Here is a 22710-nt window from a genome sequence, read left to right on the forward strand (position 1 = left end):
ACTACTGACAAGTGAAAACTGGGAAAATAGTGATGGATCACCATATGTTTTGTGATGATACAAATGACATTTTCACAAAAGAAAAATACAAAGTAGTCTACTGGCAATTTCTATGTAAGAAGAAAATTCCGTTGCTTTGCTTTTTATTTTTTTTCTTATATATATTTTTTAAATTTACTGTGTGATGTTTAACTAATAGATTTACTAAGAATATTTGTATTGTGTGGATTTGCATTGTTTGTGCCATGGTAGTGTTTACATGACAATATCATGTGCTATGTTATTGTGTTAGACATTTAAGAACTCATGATCATCTATTTTACATTTCTCTGACAAGTATTATCACAACTTCTATTATATAACAGGCTACGAGTCATTACCATATTGACCCCTCCTTCATATTAGGTATCTACAGACTAACAAGAGAACCAAAACCTCAGGAGATGCAGCTTTTAAAAGACTAAACATTCAAGACTACATATTTCTTCATATTTATTTTGTAACTGTATTTTTCTAAAACATATTAAAATAGAAAAGATGTTCATCTGGTTTATCATACAAAGAAAATACCAACATAGTAATAAAATACTGAAAATATATGAAAGCACCAAAACATTAAAATATTCGTATTGGCAAAGACTCTAAGAATATATTTCTTGCAATTTTACAGTAAAGTGCTATTCAATCCACTCAAATTAAGGAATAGGCATTTTAATAGCATGGTGGTTATTATCTTAAGGTTACAAATTTCTTCGTTACCTTTCTCAACAAGACAATAACCCATTTTGTTGGAAGCAAAGCATCTGAGTTGCATGCACATGAAACTAGCCTAAATAACAGCATCATAGTAAGCAGTGAACAATATAAGTTGCCAACTTATTAAGAAAATAAAATACTGAGAAGCAAACTGAACAGAAAGGTGATTAGTGAAAAATTAAGAAAATGTAGATATGATATAATATTGTCTAAATTAAGAAAGAAGACTGTGCACCAAACAGTTCTGTAGAGTTGCTTTTACATGTTAATTCTTTTAGTAATCATATTGCTGCTTTATTAGTTAATGTTTTATTAATGCATTTTTTTAAACTGCCCTTTTCTATTTCCTAGAAATGATACTACATCTACAACACACTGGGGAGATGCTGTAAGCAAAAAGACAGAAGTAGAATATGACCTTTAATTTTCCTCAATAATCTCATATATTGAAGTCAGCAGACAAAACTAAATGATCTGTTACAAAGCCAATTTGTAGCAAAAATTAATTCTAGTAAAGAAATAATTTAAAATTTTTAGACCTCATCAAGAGTGAAAATTTTAAATGTATGAAAGATACCATCAGTCTCCTTTTAAGTGTTTAGCATTTTAATATACATATTTACAGCAATGAGTACAAAGAATCCTTGTTAGCGTAAGTTCTCACTAGCTTCATACACCATTTCCATGTTTTCTGAGAAATGGCAGATATAACACTTCTATGTTGCCTTCAACAATATTTAATCTTCCTGATTTGACTTGCTTTTTTCATAAATTCCTCTGTAATTTAAGCATATTGCACATCTCAGAATAAGTTCTTACACTGACTGTTTATTAGCCTTTTTATGAACCAGTAATAGGTCATCAAAAGTCAACTCTCACAGTCCTTTCACAATTTGACTAAGAGTTGCTTAAAAAAAAAAAAAGCAGTAGTGTCTCATGAGTATTTCACCGGTATCTTTGGAATCAAACAAAGGTTATATTCCTGGTTGTTATGGCTGTGTATACGTTATTTGGTAGGAAATATTTACAACAACTTTGCATTTAGATAAACCACAAAATATAACCAATTTAACCAGGTGAAAGCAATGAGCCTGAATTACCAAAACAATTGCTAACAAGTATCTTCCTTTATACATAGATTATGAACCTTTAGAATACACTAAGTTAATGGCTTGTACCTTCTAGGAGAGTAATTCAGAATGTAAGAATGAATATGAAGAAAAGAAATTAAATATTGTGTTTAAAGTAGTTGAATAAAGAAAAAAACCTAAACAGTTTAAAATTATGTTGTATTCGGCTTCCTCCTTCCAGTTCAGTAGTATTTATTGAGTTGTACGGTGAAAACAGACCCTAGCTCTAACATCTTCCTCGTGCCCTGTTCTAAGTGTCAACTTCTATTAATTTCCTTTGCTGGTCATTCATGTCTTCTTTTTTCTTTTTCTTTAGTCAGTAAATTGTATCATCATTTGTTGTTGTGGTTTTACAAACCTCATTTTGGCAGTTCCAAAATCTGAGCGCATCACTGCAATCTCTTCCACTGCAACCAACCATGGTAGACAGCACATCCAGTGTACAGCAATTTTTTTTAGCTTCTCTGGGTATATGCCAGGTAGAAGCAGAAGGCAGCAACAGTAACTGATAGTAATGATAAAACAACTGACAACTGCTGGAACCAGAGGCAGCGATCGATCTGCTCTTGAAGTCTTTTATTAATTTGCAGTAAACGAGTTAGCTGAAAATAGATATAGTTTCATTACATTAGAATCACTGCATGTGAAAATACTTGTTAATTTAGAACTATTTAGCCAATAACCATAAGCACAGAAAAAAAAATTACGAAAAAAGACTTCTCTCAGTGATACCTTTTCTATCACTACATACTTCAGGAATCTCTTCCACTAAAGGAGCTTCAAATGTTAAGTTATAGATAGCCCATATTGCCTATATAGGTGACATCTTTACATTAGGAAGCAAAAGATACAGCAGAGGCTCACTGATACCCTAGACCTGTAATATACACAAGAGAAATGAGCAAGCTGCATTGAAAGTAGTATTTTATTAAACCATTGTCATTCAACAAAATAATCACAAAATCACTATCACTGATCTAGTTACTTTCAACTGCTGAGCTTTTCAAATAGTATAATTTATGAAGTATCAAAGAGGTTTAGTTCAAATTCTTTTTATCTCTATCATCTTTTATAATTTTGTTCAATATTCAGCACAAAGGAATACACCATTACCTGTAAATGCAAATCTTCATTGGTTTTTGCTGGAATATTATATGCATTCTCTTTTAATGTCAGAGAAGAAGGCTTACTACTTTCTAGAACATGACACCTGAGCCTGTGAAAGGGGAAAAAAAAATACGCACCAAAAATCATAAATTTAATGTAACACTGTAGAATGAATAGTAAATAGTCCATCTAACAGTTATTATATGCACTTTATTATCTGTTCTGGTTGATTAATTTTCTAAATTATTATTGTAATGATAGTCTGAAAAGGCTTCCTCAGTCCCACCAATTATGTTTTGATACTTTTGATATGGAAAGCAAGATCAAAATTATCTGCATGCTCAGTTAAAATGTATATTCATCACTTTAAATTCATAGCACACAATGCACTGGATTATTCAGTCAAATACTTACTACCAGAGATGCACAATTTATTGAAAAGCAAACAAAAAATCTAAAGCTGTTCCTTTCATTTTAAGCCCCAGCAACAATATTTTTCATAGAGTCCAACTCTTCCACAGTTGAAAATGCAGGAACAGAATTCACAACTGAGGACTGTGGAATCCTACACGATTTATAAAATACAGCAGAAGCTCCTCTGATAACGTGGAAGCCATTTAGTGTGGGAATGAATTTATTTGCTAATGAAATGGTTAAATTGAGGCTGTGGCATTTTTCTATCTTGAGGAAAAAGAAATGCTAAAACTTCTCCAGAAAGACAAAACAAAACCAGGGACAAATATGTGTAATAAAATCTAAGTATCTTCCTGAGATAAAGTACTTGTAAGTATAATATTAAAAAGACAATAATTATGTTCTCCACTACATTTAATCCAGGTTTAATAAAAAATAAATGCCGGTTTTGTATTCATCAGTAACATAAGTACACTTTGCAGGTGTTAGATCTAATGTAAACAATCTCTCCCTACAGTTTCAAGGTATCTCTTTAAAAAAATTGCAACATTTATGCAAGGACACTTAAGATCACTCACATGATGTAGATTTTGTTTAATAAGAAAGTGAGGGATAAGCATTTAAAGCAAAGATAGAGCAAGACTTAGGCATCAAGTCTCAAAAATACTTTTTTCTATGTTCATTTTTGCTATGGAGGAGGTAAAGGCAGCTCCAAAAAACCAAAACCCCAAACACCAAGCTCCCTCCCCGCCCCCCCCCCCCCCCCCCCCCAAACCAGGAACAATCTAAAGTTAAAATACAGTCAAATTACTTTATTTAAAAGATTAAATAGCATCTCAATATCATAGCTCTAAGACTTCCAGGTGAAAAAGAACTACAGTGAACTTTTCCTAGAAATGTAGTGATATAACTAAACATGAATGAAAGAGAGAAAAGTAACAGGTATATTTAAGAGTGTGTGGGGAAACATATTTTCCTAGTGGTATTTTTTCAGCATTAAATATGGAAAACATGCATATGAACATGCAACAGGTTTTACAGAAATCTACAAAATTATGATTTTCCCTAGCAGAAAGGGAGTATTTTTTAATATTGTCTAGAAAACAGTTTTGCATTTCATATGTCTTCTTTCCTTACTTTTTTCTAGACAATTCAAGTGGCACATTCTTATTTTAAAAAAATAATATACTGTCCACGTGTATTGTCACGTCCATTCACATTTTTTCCACTTAACTCTTAATCAGCACAAGAACAAAAATAAAAAGAAGTGCATGTGCAGAATACCATGGCATTTTATGCATTAAAAAAAAAAATCTCTAATCAGTTAAACAGAGCAGAAGCCTCAGCAATATACTTCAATCAGTAAGCACACAACTGGGTTTGAAGAATACTTCACTGATAATGATATGCAAGTGTAATATCAGCTAAATGATATTGGCTAAGAAAAGCCCCTGTCAATGCTCACCTATGTTCCATCACTTTGGTCCTAGGGACTTCTTTCCAAAACTGAGTCAGTTCTGGAACACCTGCTCCAGAAGACTGGTCCATTTCTGCTGCCATGATAAGGAAACGATCTTGCAGAGAAGCTGCAAAACCTACCCTCAAAGAAAAGAAAAAAGCAAAAGTGTGCTTAGATAAAATGGCATTATTACAAAATGTATAGAGGCATTTTTGAACAAAAAAGTTTTAAAATGAGAACTTGTTTATTGCAGGACTGACTTACTAGAAATAAAAATAATGAGATCATTCTTTTAAGCTCAACAATTTTGATTACACTTTTCCTAAAATTCTACGGTTTCATTTTAACAGAATTAGTTTCATCTGAATGATTCGAGGACAACCCAGAAGTCTGTAAAGAATGCATTTTCCAGCAAATTTGGCTGTCCCTGTCCTTGCAACAATTTAGGAAACTGATTTAGTGCAGATAAACTCCCACCATAATAGAGCACAAGTGAGACAGCTGCCACTGCAACTTTTTTTTTTTAGAGACAAGAAACAGAACAGGCTGCAGTCAACAGCTGCTTATGCCTGTGGAGTGGTAAGTCAGTATAGGCAGTTACTGTCTGACATCCATGTGTTTTTACAAACAGTAACATTCTCATACAACAGTCAAGCAGACATGGGCATCAGTCATACAACCCAACAAGCACATACAAATGTTAGTATCTAGAGCATCAGCCTATTAATAAAACTTGTCCAAACTCCTTAAAATTTCTATTGTAAGAGTTTACTTACCACCATGAAGAGAGACTATTATATCCAGTGATGTGCCAGGCTCACAGCTACTGTTACTGGGTTTTACTCTGTATTTTTCAGGAGCAGTTGTTCTCACCTACAAACAAAAAATACCAACCCAGCATATAGTAAATGCATGCACAAACTGATTGTTTCATAACCTCCCTCATTCTGTATTAACTAAAATCCCAAAATCTTAAATATTAAGACCCAGTAATACATACAGTCTTTAGAATACTTCATTTTTTAGCAGTCAGACACAGGTATTTCACCTTTTCTTCTATCTTGACAAATTTTATCCTTTATTTTCTAGAAAATTTCTCTGACATATGTATTTAAAAAGATCCCAGAATATCAAACAGACTGTCTGTTAAAATTTTTAATATGAAAGTATAGGAACTTTAGTTATTTGTGTGTTGGAAGATGTGTTGGAAAACCAAAGATGCAAGCCAAGTCAGTATTTATGAAGCAAACATAACTGTATTCATTCCTTTGATGGTGACATTTGCAGATAATCTGCATTATTTTGGAGCATTATTAACTTGTTCCCAGACAAGCTTTAAGATGACTTTTCAATGCTCAAGACTTTCTTTTTCACTAAGTATTAGACTCTCAGTAAAGAACTAACCATCACCATAGCAATTTTTCAGACAGTGCTCCAAAGATTTGTACTAGTGATTATCCCCTGTGGGGTGGTACATGTGTAAAGTCAGCCAGATTTCTTTGATCTGCTTCAAACATCACAACAGAAGTGATGAAAAGTGGGTTTAATAGTATTTTTTCCTCCTTAACCAAAGCAAGAAAATGTTACGCATTTAGTAAACCAGGCCACACGTAAAATACTTACCTTGAAAGCCACTATGTTTTTAGTGACATTTGTGAGAACTATCAAACACTTTTTCTCTCCAGTTTCTTTAGATCCAAAATATAACTCTTCTGCTGGGCTATTAAGAAATTTTAAAATAATTAGTTTCTTCCAATTATCATTACAACATATCATAGAAAAAAAAATGAGCGCACCTACAGGAAAATAAAATACTTTCAACCCTGTAGCTACAGTCACTATAAACAGTTTTTCATCAAAAAAGCTGTGAAAACAAAATGCAGAAATTTTGTAGCGAAGCTCAGGGTTGACTCATAACCACAAGTGGATTTAGCTGCCTCAGATGACTACTGACCTTGACTTCTTCCATCTGGAAGAATGTGACGACCTGCAGCAGCAGGAATAGCCAAGATATATATGCTCACTTCAACCACTGCATCTTGGAGCAGTATATTAAGGGAAATCCTCATTAATTTTAATTTATGGTAATATTAAAGAGTAATTTCCACCTCATACATCTATCCTTGTAATAGGTATAGTGCACACATAAGAGAAGGCAGATATCTGCAAGTGGCAATCATTTCAACCACTACAACTAAATTCACTTGTACTTATGAGTCAGTCTTCATATACTGCTGGTGACATGCATAAATAAAGTTACTGCTCATTTTTAATATTCTCCAGCAATTAGGAGAGTCATGCATGAAGTATTTTAAACCATATCAAACTATCACAACTCATTTTGGAATAGACATTCAAATGAACACTATTAGGCAAAAAGTAGGGCATGCTCATATACTGCAAGTTGAGAGGAAACTCAAGTAACAAGTGAAAAAACTCTTTGCTTTCAATATGTCACAAAGAACTGCCATACTTTGCAATACTACAGAACTGCTTATTCTGACAGAAAGCCTTTTTCAAAAAACATGTTACATTTTTCTTCCCTTTCTAGAATGCCAATTTCATGTTTGCTTAACCTCCTCCTCAGAAGACCTCCTTTTACATTATCAATCCTTCCTTCTTCGCTCACTTAAATCAGTGTTAGCTGAGAAGAAAAGTCCTTGGTGCTGCAGGGCAAACCTGAATGGCCATACTAGAAGCAGAGTTCAATAGTGACTCTGCATGTATGTGCATGCTTATGTTTTACAATGCGTTAGACAGTCCGCATGACAAGAATTTTTTTCTTTTTGGTGTGGAAGAAGAAAGTGCTGACTGCAGTAGAAAGCAAGAAAGTGATAGGTTTAAAACAGATTAATAGGGTAACTGTATCCCCTTCTCATCTTTTTTTCCTTCCCAAATTCTCAACTTAAGTAAACAACAATATGGAAAGGAAGGACTGTAGTTACAAAAGATTTTAGATATCTTAGTACTATTGCAGCTGTGCATTACAGCAATTGCAAGATGAACCATAAATGAGGCAGAAAAGCATTAACTAGCATCAAAATATGCCACAAAAAGAGCTCAAGGAAAGGAACATTCTGCCAGAACCTGATCTTTCTTGTTCCACAACCTGTGGCTACTGACCAAAAAAGAAAATTGGGGCTCTAGGCCTGTTGTCTGGGAAATGAAGCAGCTCATTTATCATCACCTCCTAGTGTTGGGGGTGGATGCAGTAGAGTTGTTGGAAGGGTGGGATGTTTTATTTTAAATGAACATCTAGCTTTTTAATTTTTACAGAAACACTTTCTTTACTCTGATATGCACAGGGTAACCATTTCAGCATGTACTATTGCCAGACAGTGCAAGTAAAGTGCTGCTTTTCATCTTCTCAAATGAAGTTATTTATTATAGAAGAAGGTCAATAAAGACCAGTCTGTCATAGAAAGGTATGCAAGGCAAATGCAAGAGTGGTCTAAACCAGTGAGACAGGTGACTAGAGGACATGACTACAAAGATAAGAATCAGAAGAGTACAAGTACCCAGCTTTGGTCACACACTAGAGCAAAGAGGTATGAATCAGTGATAGGTAAGGAATTTTCCTGCAGGGGGTTTAAGGAGGTCCCCAACTGAGTCTTCTGCATCTGCAGTTGGGTGCAGAAAGGCTGCCAGTTCTTGGTCACTACATGGTGCAGAGCTGCTGTTCCTCAGCTGCTCAGTCAGGCTGCTCTCTTCACAGGGCAGTGCTGGTATGAGCAAGGAGAGCAGCCGATTACACTGGCAGAATTTATATTCTCTAAGACAGGTGCCTGTGACTAGTCATAAAGGGCACTACATATCAGTTCAATACATTCCAGTTCAGGGTCCTGAGAAAGGTTCCAGGGAAAAAAAAAGCTAGTTCTAGCTTCAGAGAGTATTAATATAGAGCAACTGTACATACTCTTAAGAGTTTACTTTAAAAAAAACAAACAGCAAGGACAAGAGACACAGTCTTTTATTTTCCATGACAGCAAGACTACAAGTATTAGCACACATAGGACTAAATTTACTCTTCCATGTAATTCACATGAACTCCAACACTTCTGTTCTAAGGGTAAAATTAGAACTTCATGTGGGGGGGGTTGGGTGCTATTTTTGTTTGGGATTTTTTTTTTGGTTGTATGGTTGTGCTTCTTGATGGTTTTGGGTGGGGGTTTTTTGTTGTGGGGTTGTTGTTCTGTCATAGGGACAGAAAAACATTCTTTTAAAATCATAATTCTGCAGTCTATGCCTTTGTTCCATCACACAAGAAACATAAGAAAGCCTATACAGAGGAGGTTTTTGCACAAAGGACTAGAGATAATTCAGTTCAAAACCAGGAAAATGATATACAAAATACTTTTTCAATGCTAATGAGCATGTCATTATTCAAATTCATTCCAAAACTAATTCAGTACAGCACTTACAAAATTAGCTAAGCAATTACCTATAAATTAGGTATTTTCTTCATTCATCTAATAGCAAACTGGAAGTGAAAATAAAAGTTAACATCTAAATCAATTTCTAAGCAAGCACCTTAATCTGACAGGCAGTGAAAAGAAGTTATATGGGCCAACTGATTTTTTTACTTTAACAATAAAAAGCAGATTAAATTCAAGATGTAAGCATCTTGGATGACAAACATCTCAGCAGATATGCCATTTATACAGAGCACATCCCAAACAAAATAAATTGGACCCATTTGTTAAGTTTAATTAGCACTAACTAGTAGTGTAGGCCTTCACACTACCTTAGGTTAAAAGAATTCAAGCAAGATTTAGCAGTGAAAGCTGTCTTTGTAAATGCTTTGATTTTTTTACAGCAATGCAATGCCAAACCATTGCTCTCATTACAGATAAGTACAGCTTTAAATCAAATAAATTTGTCAATATAAATGAAATCATGAAATGATTCCAGAATTCTATGAAATGTAGACCTAGTAATTAGTACAAAAATGCATGCCAATGGTGACACCAAAAGATTTGCTAAAAAAGTTAAAACAAGAAAAATTCTGAGCTTTGTAATTCTTAAAAGGATGTTTAACTTGTTTTCCCTCTAATAGTCTAAAAAATTGTTTATTTTGAAAACCAACTAGTTCAGTACTCAAGTGTCCAAGGCACATTGGAAAAAAATTAAAAAAGTTACCTGATATGTAATAAAGGTCCTTTAAAAGTGCTTAATGCTTTCTTTGCATTTTTTGGTTTGATCTCTGTTTTGTCAGTTTCCTCTGATTTGGAAATTTGTTCTACAGAATTCATCTGAGTAAAAATGATAGTTATAATCATTAACTAGAAATGTGGATTACACATTACAGAATCATGCAGGTATTTCAAAGAATGAGGAGGCTTCTTTCAACAATTCATATATTACAGACAAAGCTTCATATGCATTCATTCCCTGAAGCTTCCTGAAGTCTGCTGAATAATTTGTTACAGAAGTCACATATTGAACATGCATGAAACAAAACTGCTTTGTTTTTTCCATGTATTTTCCTGATGCCCAAGGGTGGTTATTCTTGAGAACTCCAGACATGTTAAGTTATAGTACCTCAAATATGTAAGATTATAAAGCACTGATGTTATTCTTCCATGGCAAAACTTTTCAGTTAATACACCTCAATACAATCACTGCAACACTGAACAGAAAACACAGCAATATTTTCACACTTTATTGCATTGCAGAATTGCTAAACATATCTTCACTGCTTTTAGATGGAACTCTGAAGGACTGGAGAACTTAAGAAATAATGCTGATCGAATTGGCACATCCAAAACTGTAGGTATCTTAGTTTGAGTGTTTTCTTCTATTACATTAAGAAAATACATGTCAACAGGCCTGAATATCTTATTATACAAAAAAATGAAAGAACTCCAGAATTAAGTGAAAAACAGGGCAGGGGAAAATACAGAAGACAAAGAATTAGTAACATCATGACTGAAAATCACTTAGTTGAACAATCTGCTTTGCCTTGTTTTTATTCCACTTAATGCAGGGAGAAGACATGAAGACAATTCAGCTCATAAATTTGAAGTACGGGAATGAGATGGATATAAAACTTTATAGAAAATAGGTTTTATAAAAAAGAAACCACAGCACTGATATTTTAATAGTTACAGTTATAGTAAAAGGTTAGTGTGTAAATACACTGCACTAGCTATGTGTGGGGCTTTATTCTACACAAATATAATTAAAATTACCAGAGAAAATACTACAGTAGCACATGTTAAAGGTGAAGGCATCTATACAACAGGCACTTACTAACCAAGTTTATCACTCATGGCTCTGTCTACTCTGTGGAAAGAAATATGCCCTTCTATAGAATGAGAAGGCATACATATATAAATCGTACACGGATTCTTGTCATCACTAGACTTTATCTAAAGGCTGATAGTGCAGTAAATGAAGACAATGATATCTCACAGATCACCTGAAATGCTAGTTTGGAAGCTGGCCTTATTTAAAAATATTTCAATATTTATATTTAGACAGTCAACTAAAAAATAATTAACTTAGAAATAAGAAGTGCCAACCATTCTGAGACAATAAGGGAATATTTCTGAAAAACATTTTGGAAAAGAACGTAACATTCAAGTGGCAAACAGTGGTATACTTGCTGTGGAAGAAATAGCAAGTATTATTCTTAAATATGTGAACAGAAGAATAGTGACTTGAAGCAAAACAATAGTCTACTGTTTACAGAAACCGTACCAACAAGATACAGTCTGCAATTTAGAAGTATGTTAAAGGTAAGGCCTTAAACATGCCTTAAGATAGATATATGATGAGCATAAAAGTCAAGCTTAGTTAATTGAAAAGATAGAGTAGCAGCTTGATTATACTGTATAAAAGAAAACCATAAACTAAATCATTATTTTTAAAAGTGAAAGTAAAGAATAATACCTTAAGTAGAAAGCTTAAATCAGCCAAACAAATTAAAAACAAACACTGAGGCTATTAAGCACCAAAGCCAACTCACTTAACAGGAGTTCTCCATGTTTCCATATCTGAGAATTAGAGCTTGGAAGATGTGCTACAACCAAAACAAGCTACTGAGTCTAATTGTCAGAAAATCACCAAGGTTTCATGTAATGCTTCCTTATGAACTTAAGGTCAGTGAATTTTTTTTTTTTTTAATAGCTAGCCAAGTTGCAAAAAACTGAACTACTTCAAGTGAGCCATGTATTTCAAATTCTTCTGACAAAAAACTTAAAGCAGTAAATGAAACTGAAAGGGTAATAAAGTATTCTACTCCATTAAGCATAAGTTTTGCAATTCATATTCCAAAATTAGTCATGGCACTAAAGTGGTGAATTTCAGATTTTTCCTACTAATTTCAAGAACAATATGCCCACTATCATTGCATATTACTAAATATCACTTCATATGGACTTGTGTAAAACAATGCCTTTATATTTCTGGATAAACACCACTACAGGAAAATTATATTGTAAACCAGGATTGATGGGTTAGGGATACAAGTTCTCCTGAGACTAAATGAAATCTTATCTTTTGAGATTTTATCAAGAATTTAAGATAATAAAATAAATATTTAAACTGTTAATATTTTCTCATGTACAGACTTAAGCATCTGAGAAAACTAGACGTATTTTAAGGTACACACCATGAGATAACCCGAGATTAAAAATAAGCCAACTAGAAAGACAACTTCTGAAAAGAAAACACAAAAGCTTTTTAAGATTTACTATACAAGTCACTATATTCCAGAGATACACTAAATATTTGGTACGTATTTTACTCATTCAGAAGCATGAAACTGCATCTTAGATTAAGGTTGAAACTGCAATAATTTTCAGGTTTACCGGGTTATTTTGTCAAACAGGAAGGCAGAAAAATGCTGAAAAAAAATCAACACAAAGGCAAAGAAAAAAATGCTTCCACTTTATCCATTTAACTAGTCTTGCCTCAACCTTCAGAATTAGATACCTTTTTCTGATTAAGGTTTTGTTCTTCATTCAGCTCCCCAGTCTCCTTAGTGTCCACATCTATCTCTTCTTTACTTTCATGCTCATCTTCACTAGTAATGGGCCCATTTTCACATAAGGGAGTTTGAAAATCGTCATCGACCAATGGAGGATAACTGTACTTGAATGAATCCTAAAACATAAGCAATGTTTTTAAAGGACCAGTTATTTAGGACTATGAAAAGTACCTTCTCTAGTTTTAAGGGTAATACTATAAATGAATTTTTTTGTTTCGCATTACATACATGCTTCACTGCTCAATTTTAAGGTGGACCCCTATGCAGAAAGCTGACAGTACCAATAGATTTTATTTTCTCACTAATGGACAAGTAGTCACCAATAAAGCCACTAAGTTGTAACTACTGTTATTTATAATCACAGCAGAACGTGGTCTATCAAGGATCAGCATCCATAGCCTTAATACTGAAGTTTTGTTCTTAGTTCTAGGAAACATCATTTAAAAACTATGACAGCTACTTCTAAAGAATGTCCCAGAAGTGAAGAAAAACTTGTTATTTGTATTTTAGTTTCACAATAGACACAGTTAAATGAAACCAACAAAACCCAAACCCACAAAACAATCCCTCAAGTTTAACCTGGTGTGTGGACCTTTAACATATCCTGCAACTCAGACTTCTGTCTTTGAAATGCCAGATTAATTTAAAGACTATATTGAAGATATCCAATAATGTGTAAGTAGCATACTTAAGTTCTCAATGCTTCTACAGTAAAGGTATCTTTTCTATAGGAAGACCAGTAAAAAAAACAAACAGGTTTTGCTAACTAGAAATTCTCTTAACATTCTCAAAATAACTTAATTACATCTAACAGGGATCTCTGTTCCTTCTGTGTTTTCAAATGCTTTAAACCCCAAATAAACTGAATTAGTCTGTCAGCTTTTCCAGTGGAGGGGGGAAATAACATAGCTGATTCCTGTGAGGCAGATTTGAGCCATGCCCACAGTTCCCAAACTATGCTACCAGCAGGGAATTAAAAAAGGTGTTTCAAGAGAGCTCACCATAAGCAAGTATGTTTTCTTAAAACAAAGGATAATGGGATGTTAGGAAGAAAAGGGAGAAACCTCAGACAGGGCCAAAGAAACCCCAAAGCAGCATACTTCCTGTTAATCTATAAATCCAAGGCCTAAATTCTCTCCTGTTCAGGCTGAAGCAAGTCACAGACCTTCAGCTGAGTGAAATGTATCTACTGGCTCAAGCAATGCGCTATTAAAGGCCTAAAGTACAAGCTTTAAGCATCAGCAACAGAGCAATTCACTATCAGAGACAACTCCAGACTGTTAGAAACAGTCTTAGAAAATGTTAGAAACAGTCATTAGAAAATGTTGACATCCTCCATTTCCAAATACAAGGCAGAAATAGCCAGATTACCCTTAAGCAAACTGATAAAAAGCCTCTTCACTCCCTTCCAGCATATGATGAAATGCATAAGACAAAGTAACCTTAATTATGAGATGTCAATTTCGCTGAACATTTCACTTGGCCACATTAATTCACTACACTGAATAGCTTCAGCAGCTGACCAGAATCTCATCACTGGGACAACTCCAAGTCCCACACTTCCCAATCACAGCCCATAAATTTCACTGACACAGGTTTATCTACTAAGGGTGAAAATCTCAGACAGGCAAACAAGACATTTATTCAATGCTTGATACATTCATTTTATAGACTAATAGCCTTATTTTATAGCAGATGTAGAGAACTTACACTATGTTGAGCAACTGTGGTAGAGATATCTTAATCATGGTAGTGATATTTTCTAAGATTACATGTACACAGTGGCCATGAAGTGACATGCAAAATGCCCGATGTCTTAACTTCAGAACACTGACCTCTAAAAAGGCACTTGTAAGAAAACAAGCTATGGGCTATCAATTTAGTTAGCGATGTGAAGAGCACAGCATTCTAACTGCACACATTGTTCAATACTGGCACCAGTGGAGGGCATCTTGGGCAATTCATCCTTATTAAATCCATCTCTGACAAAAGGAAAACTGAGCAATTACACAAACTAAAACCCTACTGTAAATTCATGTCTTGCATCAATGTGTACACTGTATCAGTCTTGCACAAAATGTTACTGAAGAGTCAACAAATCTCCCTGGCCAGTCAGAAGCATGTATGCTTTAAGGATTGGACTGTCCCACCATCAATATTAACAGCTGGAAATAACAGAGTGTGGGATACAACAGATTGGGAATCAGGAAAACAGTGACTTAGCATACATTTATTACTAAATGAAAACAATGAGCAAGTGGCTTTTGAGCACCTAAGCCTAGTTTTCCAGACTGCTTATTAGAGCTTGCTCCTAGAACAATATGATTGTCTTTACTGAACCATAGCTTTGGAGAAGTATGAAAACAGAGGGCCATGAAACCTATTTTCTGTTTATATAACTTTTTTCATAGATCAATACAGTTATGTTGCTCTAGGAGCATGGATTAATGATTCAGAAAAAATATTTCTGTATTTAAGACTGTTTGATATCAAACTCTCATGAAGTTAACCTATATTAAAGTGATTTAGAAATTGTTCTGCCAATGATAATTTCAAGAAATATGACATCCATAAAGTGCCAACTCTCAGCCCCATGTGTAATTTATACAGGTGTGTCTCAATATCACAAAAGGACCATGAAGTGTTAATATACTTACAGTTCCACCCATGTGAGGTGGCAGATACTCTCCACTGATGTATTCCTGTACATCATTCTTATTTGTGAACTTTAACATGCTTATTGCATCTGGGCCAAGCCAACCCTTCACAATTTTAAAAGCAGCTTTAAAAAAAACAAAAAGGTATACAAAGTTGTCAGGAAGCATTTTCTTGCAGTGTATTGATAGACCTTATAGAACATAAGTGATCTACATCCTGTAAAATATGGTAGGACCTGCTCTGAAAGTATCTATTATAATGGGGATAAACAGTGCATGAAAAGGAGTATCATTTACAGAGAAAGTATTCTATGGACATACACTTTTATATAGATGAATGCAGACAGACAACAGAATTTCATAAAAGAGTATTTAATTAACGACAACTTTGTTGTCTTGGAATTTAGCCCAGGAAGTACTGAGGGAGTAAAAGCAATTGTATTCCAAATTTGAGAGGAGGGAGGTTGGGAAAGATACATATATACTCTTCCCCAGTTTAAATATTTTGCTACTTTAAAAGGACACTTGTTTAGATCTACAAAGTATTTCCAAACACTACAGTTATTTCGGTGATGGTAGAACATCAACATACAGAAAGATCTAAAGCCTACATAAAAATGTATTCTGAAAATACAGGAATAATGTTTATCCTGTACATTAGAATTAATGATCGTTATTGAAGTATACACATCAAAACATATGTAACAGTATCAGTGTCTGATGTCAAACATCTATCCTAAATTGTATATTCTATGTTTTGGCTGGGTATAAGTGTCTATCATTTGTTGATAGTATTCCCAAATCATGAACAGATCTAGACTGAAAGGATTACAGCTGGAAACATTCAAGGAATAGACTGTTTATCAAGGTCTCTTAACCTTTAAAGATCACAGGATGAATACAGACTCTATTAAAGATATGATTCAAAATACAATGCTAGAAGGAAATGAAAAAGTACACAACCTACAGATTGAGAGATTGAAGTATGCATGTTTAAAAAAAATACCACCATTCAGCTGTATCTACACAGAGCAGAAAAATGCTTTCTATTTATGCTGCTAATTTTAAAAAGTTATCATGATGTAAAAAACAAGCCAAACAACTCACCATTCATTATCCATGGCATTTCAAAGATCACTATCTTTGCTGAAAAGACAAAAAGGAAATAATCTGAATACCAAGTGTAATGTATTTCTGTTTAAGAGAAATCACAGCAATATTGGTTATGTAAGAAGTGAATACTTATTTGTAGAAACATCCATGTTCACTTCATAGAAGCAATTTTGTAGAATTGATTTTAATATGTATAAACATATTTCTATTACTATATAAAAAAATAAGCTGTTTTGCTTGGAAAACAGTTAACATCCTAAATTATACACTGTTTATACACTTCTAGGATACTACTACTTTTCTAACACACTGTTACCAACAGATAATCTCCCCAAACAAGGCAGAGAAAGGCAATATCTCAACCCGGTGTAGAAAAGCAACACTGAATGGAAAAGGAAGTTTAACAGGTATATTCTTCTTTCCAAAGATAGAAATAGCAAGAGTCTTTGTAAATTGACTTTTCCCAGATTTGTTTAATCAGAGAAATCTGAAAACTTAGTACTCTGACTCAAAGCATCCCCAAATTTTTTTTAATGTCAAAAAACCAAAACCATGTTGCACTTGCCTTTAAGTTTGATATTTGATCAAAGTTTTGAACTTTGATTATCAAGTTGAGAGTTTAAGCAGCTGCTATACAGTATTTCAATATTCATGACACATTTTCACCTAAAATTTATAACTCATTTAAGGTGATCAAGCCTATCCACAAAAAAATTAACAGGCAAGTATACAGTTTTTTCCTGTTCAGAGTAAACCATTGTTTCTTAAGATTTTCTGTAATAATTCATCCTTTAACCCCTGAAGACTCCTAAAGGATACAAACTGCCATCCAAGTTTGCAAAGCTTCTACACAAGTAACAAGAAACAAAGGGAAAACCAGGACATTTCAGTTCTACTGGATGCTTATATCACTTTTTCATCTGTATAAACATGTCTTAGGTTATTATTTCATGAAAAGCCAGTTGATTCCTTATGAATGTAAAGTTAATTTACAATACAAAGTTGTGCTGACTTACAAGCACAAAAATATTCCAAATCCAAATATCTATGTGTTCTACGTAGTCACCATATAAAGCACATGCAAAAATACTTCATCTCCCCCATCATCTGCAATATTATGGAATGCTTTTACTGCACAAGTCTACAGTGCTTAAGATTTAATGTACAATACTTACTGAGGAAGTTTGGGTAATAATCTGTAAAACAGTTGACAATAAACCGAACAAAATCCAAGTCCTAAAATAAAAGCACAGAACAAACGCCATGTAGTCAAAACATTAAAAATACAGGCTTAGTTAAGCTAAGGCATTTATTGAATAGCACAATGTACCTAATATTGTAGTCATCTATACTCAAGTTTTACAGATACTACAAACATCATTCAAACTGAATGCAATGCTTTCCATTAAACTGTTGCAGGATTGTGGTCAAACTTCACTTTATGTTTTAAGAAGTCAGCAGACCTATTATAAAAGTTAGGTATCTGAACTTCTGTAGAGTATCAACAGGTTTTAAGCCGTACAAGAAAGATACAGGAAAAATAAGCCTTTAGCACCAGAGACACTTGACAGATTATCTTAAAGCCTTACAGGGGAGAGCACTAAACATACTGAAATTTCCCTTCAATAATTTACCTGGCATAATGTTCAATATACTACTGAACTCAGGATCTTCCAGAAAAAAAAAAGTTTTCCTTTTAAGAGAATTTTTGGTTTTAGTATTAGCTTGTGGGATGCAGAGAAGTTGTGGGCAGAGGCAGAACTCAAGAGCTGCTTGTATACCACCCATTTTCAGGGTGCTTCCATCCAGTGAGCAGCTATACAGAAGTAGTACAGCCAATTCCCCATTACAAAATCCAGGTATAATAGGACTACACAGAAATGGGCAAAAAAGCATTTTATGAAACAGGTATAGACAATAAAGTAAGGGATAGCTTATCACAATAAGGTACTTTGGTTAGGTGCAAAGCCCGCCATGAGTACTCATCCCTTCCCCAGTTCTTCTAACAGAAGTAACCACTACTGCTACTAATTTCAGAAATACAACAAAGTATCTTGCTGATGGAAGATCCAATACCTGTCATAACAGTAAAAATGTTTCAGGGAACAGGTTCTTGAAGTGATGTAAACACGCTATTGTAACATTTGCGGACAGAGAAAAAACCCAACAACATGTAAGAGGATTATCCACTACCTGAAAGGTTTATTAGTAGCTTCAGTAACTAGAACTAACTGAAAGGTTGGTATCTTTAGAGGCAGAAGGTAGCCTTTAATAGAAGGCTGTTGCTTGTACAAAGTACAGTATCTTTCATTTAATAGCATAAACAGTGATAGATTTCCAAGCAATTATTAGAATGTCCTGTGCATTAACAAGAATGCTGCTCTTTATTCTGCTGCCTATTCAAAATCAGCATTATCAAGTATTAGGATGATGGATCCATTATTTTGATGAAAACCTGGAATTAGGAGTACAGATTTCAGCAGATCATTCAATAACTGCATCTATTCTAGTTACCTAGCTGGTGCAACAAGGCATGAGCTATCAAAATTACTTGGCTGCATAACAGGGATAAAAACAGAGTAGATGTCCATAGCAATGGAACAAATAAATGAAACACTGTAGAAAAGAACTTAGAAAACCAAGTTCTTTTAGAATAAAATTTATCAATTACTCTACATGGCTACAAAAAGCCATTTAAAAAATATTCCTGTTCTGTGATAAATGTACTAACTACGAGACAAGACTGTAATGGGATGCTTACAGACAGGAATTGCTGAAACTGTGTTTCTGGGAGTCTCAAAGACACCACAAAGAAGCTGCTTCAGGACACGTTCCATAAAACCCAAGCGAAGTTGCTTTTTCACTTCAAGGAAATCACTATAATCCTTTAATTCTTGTTATATAAAACCATGCTCCAGTATTATCTTTAGCAATATGGATTGACAGCTCAAGGCACATGTAAGAGCATCAACCTTGCCTTGCAAAACTGAACTACACTATATTTGTCAAAATATCCTCTCAAAAGCTTATGGCCCTGTACTGCACAGCTGCAAGGTTCTAAACCATCTTGCCTGGAAAAGGTAGAAAGAAAACTTCTTTACTTATATTTAAGTGCATTCCAGCCATACCAACAAAAAAAGAACAAACAAGACACAAGTTTTGGCCATTTAAGAGAAACAGGACAGCATGGCATTTGGCAAAAATTTCAATACTCTATAGAAATAAGATTTGTTTTTACCTGTACCCAATCTATGAGATTTTTAGTTATTAGATTATAAATATGTAATGACAGGCAAGATCTCCATCTTGCCATCTAAACCAGCTTAGATCCTGCTCCTGAAAGTGAGTGCTAAAAATGTACACTTTTTTCTAATGAACTCAATTGAAGGGAATGACAGAACTTAGATTTTCATCTACCTACATTAAAATTACTCAAATGTTGCCTCCTTCCAACACTCAAAAATTCCTGATTTTAGGTTGTCTAAATTGAGGATCAGTAAAAATGCAAGAGGTGATATTGTTCTAATCTTCTAAACAAGCTTCTACAAAGCAAATCTTAAAGATGCCTATAGTAAACTATGGATATGCATTTATGCTTTCTTTATAAAGATACAAATAGGTAGAAAACCAGACCTAAAGGAAGAGAGATACTACAATATACATTCACTCAAACTACCCAAGTTTAAAAAACACATTTTCATTTCCAAATTTTAGAAGAGGACCCCAACCAAAAAGAAAGCTGCAGCTTCATTCTATGCCACTGAACAGATAAAGCTGTACTTGTAGTGGTAGTATATCATTCACTGGTAACAGCATCTTGAGATAAAGCTGTACACAAACTGATGCTCAGACTCATACCTAAAATGAATCACAAAAACCCCCTAGGTCTGGTGAATTTAAAGACTCACTGTAAAGATGACAACATGAAACAAAGACTGCACCTGGTGCACTTCAAACTAAATAAATCTAGTGATCTGGATATTAACCAGAACTTCTGCTCTGTAACAGGACCAGCTTTTGAACAAGGAGATTTTTAATAAAACATACCTAAATCCAACTAAAGAGTAATCTTAGGAGCAAAATATGTATTAAAAAACTTCTAGAAAATACATAAAAAGTCCAGATGACATTGTACAAATAGTCAGTACACTGATGAGTGTTAAGAAGGGAGAAGAAAGTACTGGGATCAAAAATTCTATCTCAAAGTGAGGGAAATGCAAAAAAAAAAAAAAAAAAAAATCACAAAAAAGAAAACCCACAGCATGCAGTTGACAGCTCTGTCTTCAACTACAAGGTATTTACAACTCCCCAAGGAGTAGTTTGTAATTTTGATCCTCATAAAAGTGCTGACACATAGAACAGAAATACCAATGGGCATCAGCAAAAGATTCTTATCTCAATTTACTCAAGTAAATGCTTAAATAAGTGAACCAGATGAGTTTCTTTGTATGTTTTGTAGGTTGAAATCCATATCAGAAAAACTGTTCACAAGGAATATGCACTAAGGCAACTGATTTGACTCCTGAAATAAATAACAGCATTTCTGCACTGCAATGGAAAACAATGGAAAAATACCATACTGCGCTGAACCTCCAGCTCAGACTAGAAGCAGCCCCACTCCACATGCCACAGCCTTTATTCCACCACACTGCAATCTCAGTATAGTTTATCATTCCTCAAAGAAATGTGTATGTATGGATGCCAAGTTACAACAGGTCTAGAGAGTGTACAAGAATCACTGAAGCAAAAGCAAATATGGAGTGTCCTTGAACACTATGAAATTCCAGAGGTCAAAAACAGATACTCATGTGCTTTGTGAAAGCTTTAGTAAAAGTTTAAAAAATACTCAACTGCTGGTTTTCTAAAGTAAGAACACTCCACAGGGAGGAGTTTGGGGGAATTTTTAACATTCTACAGCAATGTTTTCAGGATCAGTTTAGTAAATATTATGGCCAAAGAGACAACCAAACCTTTTGAAAATTCAACCCCCCACAAATCACATTCTTTAAGTCTTCTACTTTTCCATATGGGCACAGGACTTAACTGTTAAGGACATCAATTCAAGAACAGATCTGAAATACACTGAAGTTTCATATAACATACATGAAGAATTTGCTAAATTCCAATGAGCATCTAAAATTAATCGTTCTCTGAAGTTTACTTCAGGCAGGGAATTACCCAGTCCTATCTATAACAACAGAAGTCTCCAAGTAATTCCCAAAGTTGACTACTGACTAATTGATTTGGAATTAGTTTTATACTTATTCCCAAATAGCTACGAAATGGTATTTCAAGTAATTAATTCTGAAACATTTTTAAAACTGAAGAAACTGAGTTTTCTAAGTTATTGTACAAATGGGAGATAGTTGTCTGGAATAGTTTCCAAAACCAGTGTAATTCTTCTTGGCTTCTTTAATGATTCAGTTCTACAATTAAGTCCAAGGCAAAAGGCAAAGTCCTGCTCTTAAAAATCACTGGAATTTTCTTATCTAATTGCAACCTTTTGAATAGTTACCACTTTTACAGACATGACTGAGCTACACAGCTCCTCCTTCATTTTGTAGTACTAAAGAACTTCCAGAAATGCATAAAAACTTTTGCTAAAAGTGTCTCTTCTGAATGAAAAGCTGGAATCTCTTGTTTATGTAATGTTAAGCCTGGAAGAAGTAGTCTTCAGTAAAGCTGACAGATTGGACAAGGAACTTAAAGAGGGAGTGAAGATAATTATTCCTGAAGTAAAAACTGATAAGACAGGCCTACTATTCAGAAGTCTATCACATCTGTTCAAATTCAGACACCCTCATTTCTTCTCTATCTGTACACAACAAGCATGTAGATTTCTTCACCATATTAGTCTCATTACTATAATATTTAGTTAGAGAAAAGACAGACTTCAGCTATATTTGGTTAAAATGAATCCTAAAAGCAATGTCTACTTGATGACCTGCTCTTCTGCATCCAGCTAACTTCTCTTCACAACAAAATTCAATGGGTGGAGAGATGCATGCAGATTTAAGAAACTAACACAATTTAAATGTATGGAGACAGCTTACATAGTACGGAGGCAGGACCAGGATCAGA

The 22710-nt window shown here is 34.2% G+C and overlaps 1 protein-coding gene across 4 annotated transcripts in view; it reads right to left on the reverse strand.

The window, feature by feature from the left end:
* Positions 1 to 479: 479 nt before the first annotated feature.
* Positions 480 to 22710, reverse strand: part of MOSPD2 (motile sperm domain containing 2) — a 35260-nt gene continuing 13029 nt past the window's right edge. For all 4 annotated transcript variants that reach the window (XM_074906866.1, XM_074906857.1, XM_074906847.1 and 1 more), the window contains 10 exons: positions 17805 to 17865; positions 16624 to 16662; positions 15517 to 15641; positions 12805 to 12975; positions 10006 to 10118; positions 6490 to 6586; positions 5643 to 5739; positions 4873 to 5002; positions 3000 to 3102; positions 480 to 2488 (listed from right to left, as the gene is read on the reverse strand). In XM_074906866.1, coding sequence (XP_074762967.1) covers positions 2342 to 2488; positions 3000 to 3102; positions 4873 to 5002; positions 5643 to 5739; positions 6490 to 6586; positions 10006 to 10118; positions 12805 to 12975; positions 15517 to 15641; positions 16624 to 16662; positions 17805 to 17865 — 1083 coding nt within the window. In that variant the 3' untranslated portion in view covers positions 480 to 2341. The remainder of the gene's footprint in view (positions 2489 to 2999; positions 3103 to 4872; positions 5003 to 5642; positions 5740 to 6489; positions 6587 to 10005; positions 10119 to 12804; positions 12976 to 15516; positions 15642 to 16623; positions 16663 to 17804; positions 17866 to 22710) is intronic.

The sequence above is a fragment of the Athene noctua genome, chromosome 1 (assembly GCF_965140245.1).
Source record: "Athene noctua chromosome 1, bAthNoc1.hap1.1, whole genome shotgun sequence".
NCBI lineage: Eukaryota > Metazoa > Chordata > Aves > Strigiformes > Strigidae > Athene > Athene noctua.